The sequence below is a fragment of the Lactuca virosa genome, chromosome 4 (assembly GCF_052849685.1).
Source record: "Lactuca virosa cultivar CGN04683 chromosome 4, Lactuca_virosa_CGN04683_v6, whole genome shotgun sequence".
NCBI classification, from domain to species: Eukaryota; Viridiplantae; Streptophyta; class Magnoliopsida; order Asterales; family Asteraceae; genus Lactuca; species Lactuca virosa.
Genome location: NC_136429.1, coordinates 196,591,665 through 196,604,652, shown reverse-complemented (window position 1 = coordinate 196,604,652; position 12,988 = coordinate 196,591,665). Strand labels below are relative to the sequence as shown.

General features: G+C 36.8%; 1 protein-coding gene across 1 annotated transcript; it reads left to right on the top strand.

Annotated features, from left to right (window-relative positions):
• Nucleotides 1-9,357: 9,357 nt before the first annotated feature.
• Nucleotides 9,358-10,886, top strand: LOC145168675 (equilibrative nucleotide transporter 8-like). Its single transcript, XM_079087422.1, has 2 exons — nt 9,358-9,939; nt 10,007-10,886. Exons 1-2 carry the CDS (start codon nt 9,424-9,426, stop codon nt 10,736-10,738), a joined length of 1,248 nt encoding a protein of 415 aa, XP_078943548.1. The 5' UTR covers nt 9,358-9,423; the 3' UTR covers nt 10,739-10,886.
• Nucleotides 10,887-12,988: the final 2,102 nt, after the last annotated feature.

The following is a 12,988-nucleotide window of genomic DNA, read 5'->3' as shown; positions in this document are numbered from 1 at the left end:
GGCCTATTCACGACCCGAAGCCTGTTTACGGCCCGAAGCCTGTTCACAGCCCCGAAGGTTGTTCATGGCCCAAGCATTGTTTGCGGTCCTCGGTTCTAAAGGCTATCCTTCCAAAATACATAACACTCAAGAATGCTAGATCCAAACACTTAAAAGACATTACTCTAATCCTTTTAAGATAGAATAATAAGAAAATTAAGTTTGACCCTTGATTGAATGTTTGACTTTAGTTGACCAAGTTGACTTTTACAAGAAAAGAATTACGGGTTGTCACACTAAGTCACATGTGGCACAGGCTGTATAATCTCAGAGTGATGGACTTGACACTATTGCGCAGCTCTTGTCTAAGTCCAACCGTTCTAGGGATGAGTCTTTTACTCGAAGGATTATCTGATCTCTGTTGCATGTGGCTATATTCATGAAGTAGTTAGTTGACATTAATGGGAATCCTTCAGCAGCTGAGGACTATGTGAGTTTTGGAACCTAGGAAAGCCTAGGGTATGCTTCAGTGGATTACTAGTGCAGTTTAGTGAGTTTAGGATGCATCAGTTTGAGGAAGTGACTTAGAGGATTTGGTAGGATTTCTGAGGAAAGTATGGATAGGTGTGGAAGGTAGTATTAGGCCCGTATTATTGAAAGAATAGGATCCATACTCGAATCGGTGAGATTCTTGGAGAATCTAAGAAGCTTATGGGAGGTGGATTCTTGGGTATGTTCTGATTGTTGGCCTGTCGATTTCCAGTTGGGAGATGAGCTCGCAGGGAAATGGTTTAGGTTCGGGTTCAGGTTTGGTTTCTGGCTCAGGTGCGGGTGCTGATCCGATTAGCGAGCAGGTGCGGGAGTTCATTTCATCGGAGATCACTCGCTGTGTTTCGGAGATAGTAGATCAGCACTTGGGCACATTCCTTGCGGAGGTTATGGCTAACAGGGATTTCGTGAGTATTTTGGGGTGCGAGACCCTGAATGATATGATTTCTAGAGCCCGAGAGCTGTAGATAAATTTGGAGCACATTGGGAAGAGGGGTCAGATCAGGTGCATATATTGGAAGGTCCCGGGAGGAGACCCAAGACTTCTGATTAGCTTTTGAGAGGCCAGAAGGACCGGATTTAGTGCAGTACATGTGGGAAACTGCATGATGGAGTTTGTCATTCCAGGGGTTTGGGCTGCTACAAGTGTGGCAGTGTTGGTCACGTCAGCATGGATTACCCTCAGGGGGCAAGCCCATTATGTTTTCACTGCGATCAGGTGGGCCACAAGAAGGCCGAATGTCCGATGGTGAGGGAAGGAGCAGTGATCACACCTGCTCCGGCTATTTTGAGGATCACCGATGGACAGGAAGGTAGGACAGGAGCCCCAGCGGAGAGGAGTTGAGTTTTGCAGTGTCAGACAAGGGAGTTCAGGACTCCATCGGGGAATATTGCAGATATGTGTCATTTGTCTTCTTTCGGGTCCTTTATATAAGTATTTATGGTTGTAGGGACTTTGCTTCAGTTTGGGTGAGCATATATTCAGTTCATTTCTTTTCTCATGTTCGGGTTATATCTTCAAGTAATTTCATATGCCATTTGCATACCGTGAATCATTAGTGATGAATGAAAGGTCGCTACCCTCTTAGCTGGTTTGGAGCGTTTGGTTTTATCTTGGTTTGTGGTCGAGATCGATTCAGGAGCATTATGTGGAAGGTCTGTGGATAGGGTTCAGCAAGGTGGATATCCACCATCGTCAGGATTTGGTGGTTTCAGTCATTGTGCTCAGATTGTCTTGTGGGGTCGCCAAGGGAAGTGATATATTGCTGAGGTTTTGGTCTGAGCACCTGTCATTTGGATTTCAAGATTTGAGTGTAGTATCATTTCAAGCATCAGGGGCTATCGGTTTCGTTGGGATTTGGGAAGTGTTCATCTGGTCTTTAGAAGTTGTGTGGTCTTTTGGGGATTGGCTGGTGACAGAGCACTAGTTGGTAAGTGTTGGTTGTCATCAGATCGATCGTTGTAAGGTAAGAAGGATTGGGAATCCTTCAATCCTCGTGTGCTTTGAGAATTTAGTCGATTCAAAGTGGGGGAGAATCGTCCCGAGATTCAGAAGCAAGAGCACTTTTGAAACTGGGATAAGTTTCGCATCCTTGTCGGGAAGAAAGACGGACCAAGCGGCTGTTGGGATTGAGGATTGTGTGAGTTGGAATTTCGGGGAACTTACCAACATTGATATCGCGTTCTCTTGGTGATTGATAGCAGGCTGTGGGGAACCAGGTCGGGGTCCCAGGCATAACTCGAGTTCAGTCTGGGGTGTTCGGTCGAGTGTGTGCTCGACTCTGAGTGTATTTGAATTGATAGATTGGGGATAAGGCATAGGGCTGCGATTGTGGTGAGGTGAAAGTGTTGTAAGACTACGGGGGAACCGTAGCATTCACTAGTAGTCAGTTGGGGTGAAAGTGTTGTAAGACTACGGGGGAGCCATAGCATTCACTAGTAGTCAATTGGGGGTGAAAGTGTTGTAAGACTACGGGGGAGCCGTAGCATAGTCAGTTGGGGTGAAAGTGTTGTAAGACTACGGGGGGAGCCGTAGCATTCACTAGTAGTCCGATAGTGTGATAAGTGTTGTAAGACTGCGGGGTAGCTATAGCATTCACTAGCGGCCAGATAGTATGGGAAGTGTTGTGAGACTGCGAGATGAACCATAGCATTCACGGATTCTTTCAGATGATTAGGCCAGGGTGGGGTAGTTCGTAAGATTGTGGGTATACCACAACATGATTGGAATCAGGAAATGGTAGGTCGTTGGAGATCGGGCATGACGTAAGACTACAGCTATTCTGGTAGCATTCACTATTAAGCATTAGATTTGGTGGCGACAGGTTGTTAGGCTAATATGATCGGATGGACCAGAAGGATTGATGGAGCCATGAGTGGCGATATAGCTAGGACAGTTATTGCTAGTCGAAGTTGCCTTCGGAGGTCGCGTGTGGCGACCGCAATATTGCTTGTTGGCTCAGGAATCGGGCAGGAACCCAGTATTCCGGATGTGGGCAGACAAGTTGGATCCAGGGAGGCCTTAATTGCTAAGGAAAACATCTAGGAGGCGGTGTGATGTTCCGTGTAGTGGTACTGATTTGGGATCCTTATGGGAGTAACTTGTGGGATGGGAGGTGCCAAGCCTCTTACATCAGGATTAAATAATCTCAGAATACTTGATTTGACCCAATTGCGCAGCTCTTGTCTGAGTTTTAATCGTTGTAGGGATAAGTCTCCTACTCGAAGGGTTATTTGAGCTTTCTGTCAAGTATAAGTATATTGTAGGTAAATTTGGTCTGTGACTCTGTTTTCTAGTGGGAACCTCAAGTTATTAGAATTTGAGTAGCCAGTTGGGAGATAGGTGCAAAGTTCAACAATAATGATTCAATATGGGTGGTCTGTCAAGGAGTCAGACAATCTCAAGACTTCAGACTTTAGATTGAGTAAATGTGATCATGTTGCAAGGAATTCGTTCATCTTCGGGTTTTAGAACCTTGTGAGGGTTGGTTTTGATTGCCTTGGGAAGACTGGGGTATGCTCGGGATTGTGGCCATGTAGCTCAAGTTGTTTTTCGTGACAAGAATGGTAAGGAATGATTTCGAGGACGAAATACAATTTAAGTGGGGGAGAATTGTAACATTCTGTTTATTGAATAAATAAATAGATAAAATTACTAAGAAGTTTTAACACACTCATCAAATGTGGAGTAGAAATTGTCTTCTTACTCTTGCACATTTTAAATTGGTAATTTGTGATGTCTTGGATAAGATAAAGATCAACTAAGACTAATTGTGTGAAGTGTTTGTCTTGATAAGAATCTGCACTAACTCTTTAATATTTGTTTGTAGAGGAATGGTTCTTGACATGGGAATCTTATATGTCAAGAGGTCAGTAGGAGTCTTAATGGTCTTAAATAGCTTCAGGACTAATCAAGAATAAACCTATTGTCTATCACTAGCACACGACTTGAGGTTTATAACCTATCGTGTTGACATATTCTTGTTTCTGTGCCATTCCAGTTAAGTTAACTATGCATGTGAGCCCTAAGAGTTCTTAATTGATTGCATAAGGCAAAGCACCTTGATCAGTGAAAGTTCATTGATTAGTGAGGGTGATCTGCTCAACTACTTGGAAGACATGGTAGGCCCTTGTGCTGCCAGATGGCAATAAATAAAGATTGAACAAATTCAGTCCATATGAGTTTGGATTTGTCATAAACCTTGTCTTATGATAGTGGTTGGGAATGACATATTTATATGGATAGGAACACATACACCATAAAATCTAAGTGGCACAAAGTTTTCTCTCCATTTCATGAAAATGATTGTGAGGCAACGCTTTCACTAGGAAGATTTTAAGGAGATAGCAATTTTGTAAATTGCATTTTCAAATTCGATTATGATTACAACATCCCTCTTCATAGTTCGAATTGTGAGATTTGGCAATTAGTCTGAACGTTTGGGACTTATTGATATAAGTTCTGAAATAGTTTAGACACATATATGAGCTTTCTCATAAAAGGTGTATGAGCTTGGATAAAAGCTTATCGAAGCGTTTCATATCAGAAATATGAACTTTTGGTAAGAAAGTCAATAAGTATTGATTTCTAGAAAGTCCAGTTGATTTCTGAATACATGTCAAAGCTAGTGGGAGCATAAGTGTTATGCTGGTAAGGATATAATTATCATGTTAGTGGGAGCATGATTATTATGTTAAATGTTGCAAGTTAGCAATATTAATTATAGAAAATAAAAGTTTCAATTCGTAAAGTTGCAGAGGTTGAAAATTTGTTTTGCTATAATTAATGGAGAGAAATTTATACTTCATTTCAAATCTAAAAGCTTAGATCGAGAAATTTTAATCAAATTTAGTCAAAGGACATATATTAATGTTATGTTGAAAACGTTCAACATAAGGAAATTTTTATATATGGCAATATTATAGCAGGAGACTGGTAAAGTATCATGTCTTTATGTAAGACATTATGAATCGTATCCCATACGCATCGGGTATAGGATCGACTACATATGCTGTAATATTCGACCATTCTGTCTATTTCAAATGCCTAGGGCGTTAAGAGGGAAACTGACAAGAATCGGATATGACTAAAGTAAGTTAAACAACTGTCAAGTACAATCTAAGGTTCGCCAAGGATTGGTCACTTGTGGGCAGTTGGAAGTATAGTAATTGATGGACCATATTAACATTATTATGAATAGATAGGATTCTATTTAGAATATGTTTTCATATGACAAATATGGAAATGATTCCATAATGGGAGTTGAATATTAACAATCTATGTAGATTAGAAACTTTTATGCAAGACGGATGTTCAAAGGAATGTACTTTGAATGTGAGACTTCACATCTATGGAGTTGTCTTGTAACAATCTATGATAGAACACTTTGTAATATAATTGGCAAAGTCTTGGTGACTTTGGTAATGTGACATTACAAAAAGGAACATTGCATAAAATGTTAGGATCTAACATATTCTAATAGTAGCAAGAATTTGGTATTCTTACACTTGGGATAAGGATTGGGAATTGTGAAATGAGCATGATTGGAAATGTGTTCAATTGATCTATTTCACAAAGTAAGGACCATAGATAAACATAGTGTACATGCTTGGAGCATGGGATAACTATTGTTTCAATTCAAGTATTAAGTTGATTATCCAAAACATTATACACTGAATAATGTATAATCGATATGGTGATTAAATAATAAGTGTTTTATTTATACTCAAAAGTCTTGAGGCCATATTGGATTCGATTATTCTTGTGTTTCACTTCGCATGTTTTGACTTCCAAAATAACTAGGTTATTCAAACATCCACAGTCAATCATACTTTGGAAGTAGGTAATGAGGTTAGACTGTCATGAATCCGACTGCAGATTGTCTAAAGCGTTTAGACATAGCAAAAGTTTGATGCAGTGTTCATGAGTACTCCTGAAATAAGATTTGAGTATTGGATTAAACTCACGCTCACGTGAATCACTTCATGGATTTTATCACGAGTGATTGTGAGACGATAATATCTTATATTCTTGAAACGATGAGATATTAGTTGTTGTTTGCAAGTCGGTTGCACATTGATAATGCATAAACGCATCAGTAAATTGATGTTATAAAACACATTGTTGTGTGTGATTTGATGAGTAAATAGTGCAAGCATATGAGTCGACGTTTATCCGTTCCTTTTACCCAAAGTGGGATAAAAGCGATATCTATGGGCCCCTCGATGATTTAGTGATGACACCCTAAGTGTTTGGCCAAGTCTGGACTAAGTTGATGTGTTCAACTAAAGTCTATTGTCAGTCGTCATAAATCAGAAATCGGGAAACAACACATGAACATAGAGAATGTTATAATCCATGTCTCAGTTCATACGATATCTAGAGTGGAGGAATATATGATCCCTTATCTAAAGGACGCGTTGCTGATAAGATTAGAGTTCGACAACGGCTTTTGAAAGCTACGATTACTAATCAAATTCTGAAGTCATACTTGCAATAATAGTTATTAGGCTTATCTAAGTGGGAGACTGTTGGATTAGGTGTCTAAGCCCATAACTATTTTTGGTATGTACTTGATTTAATTATGAGCATGGTCCTTTTGGGTTGCCTTCACCATAGCAACTGATAGGATGAATTATGGAGAAAGAGGATTAATTATGATCTATTAATATATTATAAGAATAATATATTAATTGAGAAATCATATTATTTAATTAGTATTGATCAGAAATTAATTTGGAATTAATTTAGTGATTAAAAGAGACCGATTAAACTAACGGAGACTGATTATGTAAATCGGTAATATTTATAGTTTGGGCTCATGGACCTTATTGGTATAAGGTGGACGACATCTCTATGAGAGTCCATAAAGATTTCGTCCAAAGCCTGTTGAATGGGAGCCCATATGTTGTTTAGGGCCTAAGCAAAGGGAATTAGGGTTTCCATGTTCAAAACCCTAGAAGCCTCAACTATAAAAGGACCCCATTAGCTCCCAAAAACGTGACCAAGAGTTCTAAGAGAACCCTAGACGTTTTTGAAGCCTCCTCCTCTCTCTCTTGTTCTTCCTTGTTGCTAGTGGTGTTTGTGACTCCATTAGAGGTGCAACACTTGGGGCACTAAGCTTTCAAAGGTCAAGGAATTCTTGTTATTACAATATAACAAGTGAGGTAAAGTTTCTAACCCTAATGTAATGTGATTTTCAATGTATGTATGTTAGGCATAGGGTTATTGCTCTGGTATTCAATGTTGTATGTTCAAATTAGAAAAACCTAGATCCAAAGCAATTAGGGTTGCATGTACATCATAGGATTGATGTTATGCTCAAAACCCAACATAAAATGCATGCTACTAAAATGAAAAGACAATAAGCATAATCACTTATCATGGACACTCATTCTTATGAATAACATTTTTATCGACAATAACTGACCGGGCTACACATTTTCATTACCTCAAATTTTACAAATTTTCTTTTAATACTAAAATTATTCTACATTCCATGAATCTCTACGAATAATGTCCCTCCAAGACTAGGCACTAACCGAAAACCTTTGATTTTCTCTCATTAGATAACCGGGAATGCACATCGAACAAAACTGCTTACACATTGGAATGTCTAACGAATAAAGATTTTTAAGGACATATCATAATGAATATAAAATATGTCATGGAAAATATATCATACAAAGGGATGGCATGCGTTGTAAATGCAACATGGTTACCATGTATCACACGTCAGTGTAATATCAAGCATGCGACAACCACATTTAATAAGCCATATGTAGATCGTCTAATTGGTTAAACCAACATCTTGGTATAAGTCTAGTGTACAACATAAGGACTATTAACTAATAAGGTCGTATTGTGACACAGAACGAAAGGAAGGACCAAAAATTCTGCAAACATATATGATATAACTGTATTTAATCTAAAAGTGTTCGTAAAAGGCTTAAAATATCTCTTTTTATATAGGAAGCTAAATTTGGCAAGCGCGCCAATTTTTTTAAAACTAAAATTGACAAGAAATTCTTGTATTAACTTTATAAATAAATGGAAAAACTGAAACTAAGATAAACATATATTCTCCCATTAAAACAAAATTGAGTGAAATAGGAAAATGAGCCAAATTTTGTGGAAATTCTAAATTGATGGCCTAAACGGATGATTTCTCAAAGATGAGTGGGGAAAGTTACGTCCATTTAATGTTAGACCTCTTTTGGCCATGTTTGTCCACGTATTTCTTTATGTAGGCTTCTTCTAAGGCCTTATGGTATACTCATAACGAGCATGTTCGTGGTCTATGTGGCCACGAACAAAAAATGTGAACACCACCCCATACTCTTAGAGGATGCAGTATGGGCCAAAAACGAGAAGCAACCGGGTGATGTGGCACCCTCAACGGCATCGTGACGGGGGAACACCCCCCCCCCCCCCCTATGTGTTATGTTACATCTCGTTGGTGTCATGACATTTTGCAACAAGAGAATTGGCCAATAGCATCATTTTTCTTTGCCCCTCTCTCTCTCTCTCTCTACTCTCATAACATGTCATAACAAGGAACATCATTTCCTACATGGTGTTAAGGTGATGTTATAGTTGAGCTGGCATGTGAAGTGGTGTTATAACATTGACCCACACCCAATGCTCTTAGTGGTGGCTAGTGGTGGAAAAATTCGTGGTCACAAACACCACTAACACCACTAGCAAATATGTTTTCTCAAAAGAGAAGAGTTAATCCATAATAGAAGAGTTTTCTCAAATATGTTTTATGTTTCTATAAACAAATCAAAAGCCTTAGCATACCTTTTTCATAAGAATTTTTTCATAACTCGTTAACCAAAAGCCTTAACATACCTTTTTCATAAGATTTTTTTTCACAAATCTTACGAATCTTACTAATAGTTTTTTTTTTTTTTTCGTTTGAAATAACATTATTGAATTATGAAATAACTTTAATTATATATGATAGGTGAAATTTACAAACAAATCAAAAACAATTACAATAACTTTATTTTTTAAAATTTTACCGATGTTAATTTGATCCATGGGTAGCCAGGTAGGGAGAGGACTTGCTTGTCGTGGTGAACTATGATTACTCAAATATATTTAACGAGCATTATATCGGTTAAACTACGAAGGTGCAGGGTTAATTTGATCCAAAAAGTTTTCCCTAATTTGAACGTGTTTTTGGCCGAGTTTCGCATACGATTCTGAAATGCACCGTCTTAATACGTCTTTCTTGCGTTGTCACATCAACGTGGCAGCTTTTAGTAAACTAAATCAATAAATCTTTACATCGATCCAACAAACTCTCTTAAATACTAAAAGAATTAACTACAACCTCTTCAAACAAATTTTTTCTCCTAACTTCCTTAGCATTCATCCCCGGCGACGTAATGGTAAACCAACACTGGCAGCCGTCGGCCAGAGACGATCAAACTGAACCGAAAGACCCTTATTACGTTGCATACATAATCCACTTTCTCCTCGGCGCAGGGTATCTGGTTCCATGGAATTCTTTCATCACCGCCGTCGACTACTTTCAGTATCTTTATCCGGCGAAGCACATCAGCAAGGTGTTCTCTGTTGCGTATATGGTGGCGGCCATGACTGTCCTTTTTATTCTGACATGCTGGTCTAGCTTCTTCAAGATGAAGCTGCCGGCGTTAAAAACGAGAATGAATTTGGGTTATGCTTTGTTTGTTTTGGTTTTATTGGTGGCGCCGATCACTGACTGGGTCGATCATCGGGATGAGTTCGGAAGAGGTTCAAATTTCGCTTTTGTGGTTCTTGTTTCGACGGTGGCAGTAACTGGTTTTGCTGAAGGGCTAACCGGTGGAAGCTTGGTCGGCGCCACCGGAAAATTGCCCGGAAGGTACATGCAGGCGGTTGTAGCTGGCAACGCTTCAGCGGTACGTATTATTATTAAGTACACGCATTACTTAGTTAATATATTAAGCCTAATAATTCAAAATGCAGGGGGTTTTGGTATGCATGTTAAGGATCATAACCAAGGCTTCACTTCCTCGATCGAGAAAGGGCCTTCGAACAAGCACACATATCTACTTCTTCACCAGCACACTCATCGAACTCCTGTGCATTATCTTCTTCAACCTACTCCACCGAATACCAACGATTCAACATTACATGACCGAACCTACCCAGACAAGCCACCTCGATGATCACCCACCCAAAACCGAGCTCCGACGACCGGAAACACTCCTGGTCTTGAAGAAACTCCGATGGCTAGCAGTGTCCATGGTAACAATCTACGTTGTAACCTTGTCGATTTTCCCAGGGTACTTGAGCGAGAACGTGAATTCAACTTTTTTTGGTGATTGGTATCCTGTGTTGTTGATAACTGCTTTCAACATTGGTGACTTTTTGGGCAAGTGTTTAACGGCGCTTTATGTGCTAAAGAGAAGTAGATGGGTGGTATGGGGCTGTATAGGGAGGGTGGTGTTCTTTCCGCTCTTTATGGGTTGCATTTTCGGACCCAACTGGTTGCGAAAAGAGGTTCCGGTGGTTCTGTTGACGTTGTTGTTGGGAGTTAGCAATGGGTACCTGACTAGTGTGCTTATGATCGTTGCTCCTAAATTTGTTGCGGTTGAGGAATCGAACATTTCTGGAATCGTAATGAGTTTGTTTTTGGCAATTGGGTTGGTGATAGGTTCGGCTTTAGGTTGGCTGTGGAACATACGAAGAAGATAGAAACCCTAATTTACTCTTCCAAATGTTCGTTTTGGTATAATGAAGAAAATTAGATGAAAGGAATGCGATTTCGTTCCACCTTAATGAAAAAAATAAACTGTTTGTTTGATTATTACCTGAAGAAATATTTGATAATTAGACAACCTCAATGATCAACATTGAAAAGATTATTCCTATTTATTGGTTTACTTTTTTAACAAATAATATGTGTGTTGTTTTTAAAGTTTTATAAATACTATTTATTAATATAAAATTCTATAAAATATATTTGTTTTTAGTTTGTATATATGAATAAATAACAAAAAGGTAAAGAAGATTTCATATATATATATATATATATATATATATATATATATATATATATATATATATATATAAAGAGAGAGAGAGAGATAAGATGGGGTGATTAATCTTTTTAAAATGAGGATTCACGAGAACACCTTAAAAAATTGAAAAAAAATCTAAAAAAAATACAAATCATAAAATCGAGCATAGTACTATATCTGGGAGAAAAAAAAATTTGTATCATTAAAATTGAAGCATGGATCTATTTTTATGCTCGATTTTATGATTTTTATTTTTTTAGATTTTTTTTTTCATTTTTTAAAGATGTCCTCACGAGTTCTCACCGAATAGAGAGTAATGAAATTATATCACCTTATAATATATATATATATATATATATATATATATATATATATATATATATATATATATATATCACTATTGTAAAAATCTCGACTAGGTCCCGATTAATCCCTAGACGCTACTCAACCGATTAGAGGGCGCCTAGTGATTAATCCCTGCATACATAATGAATGAAACATTATAAAACGATGAAATTTTAACATTTTAAAAAAGTTTTATTTCAATGGAAACTATTTAAGGCATGATTAGTGTTGTATTAATCATCTTAACCTATTGAGTTATCATATTAGTGGTATTTACGAACTTTGATATGATATTAGTCATATTTAATTTTATAAAATTCAACAAATTAGCAATTAATGGTCCCTGATTAATCCTCCGATAAATCTCCGCCTAGCCGATTAATCCCTTGACCCCAGTCCACCGACTAGATAACGTCGAGCGTTTTTTACAACCTTGATATATATATATATATATATATATATATATATATATATATATATATATATATATATATATATATATATATATATATATATATATATATATATATATATATATTATTTTTTATTCTAATGTTATTAATTTAATATAATTAGAGTGTGAAAATTAAAAATTAAAATTTGAAATGAAGAATCAATTATTAATTTAATGTAATGTAATTAGAATGAGAAATTTAAAATTTAAAATGGAAAATTAATAGGGTGACATTTGACATGATAGGTAACATATAATATTAATGAGAATTTATAATATTATGACATTTCTCAATAGCAGAATAAAATTATTTATTTAGTAGAATATATATATATATAAGGAAGGGTTATTTGGAAAACAAAAAAACCCTAAAAATCATAAAAATGCATAAAAAAAATACCTGGACATTACAAAAAAAATAATTTGAATTTTTTTATCAAAAAATCGCAGCCTTTTTGACAATTTCGCTGAAAAAAAATAAAAAATCAATTTTTTTTTTTTTGTAAAAAAAAAAATTTTCAAAATTTTTTTCAGCGATTTTATGTTAAAAGCTGCGATTTTTTGATAAAAAAATTCGAAAAAAAAGTCTGTGATCTCTAAGTATTTTTTTTATGAATTTTTATGATTTTTAGGGTTTTTTTGTTTTCCATAGAACCTAAACCTATATATATATATATATATATATATATATATATATATATATATATATATATATATATATATATATATATATATATCATGGTTGTAAAAATCTGTTTAGGCGACCGATTAATCGGCGCCTAGGTACTTGGCCAATTCGGTCAAAATCGGTCTAATTAGAGGGTAACATAATCGGCCTTGGTCAATTCGATCAAAATCGGTCCAATTCGGTCCAAGTCAGACTAAATCGAACCCCAAATCGGATCTAAAATCCGACCCAAAATCGGGCTCAAAGGAGACAGTTGGCCCAAAGCATAGTTGCATCTGGATTTCAATGAAGCCTTCGACCTATTTTTTAGAAATGTTTCTCCTTGATAGTTCATCCTACCAACGATGTGGGATACTCAATTGAAAAAACATAGGAACACACAAAGATAAATTCATTCTTCCTTCCTTCTTCTTCTATTTTCTGTTTCGTATGTTCAG

Coding starts and splice junctions, on each gene's coding strand:
- LOC145168675 (XM_079087422.1), top strand. CDS start 9,424: ATGGTAAACCAACACTGGCAGCCGTCGGCCAGAGACGATCAAACTGAA. Junction 9,940..10,006: donor TAGCTGGCAACGCTTCAGCG/GTACGTATTATT, acceptor TTCAAAATGCAG/GGGGTTTTGGTATGCATGTT.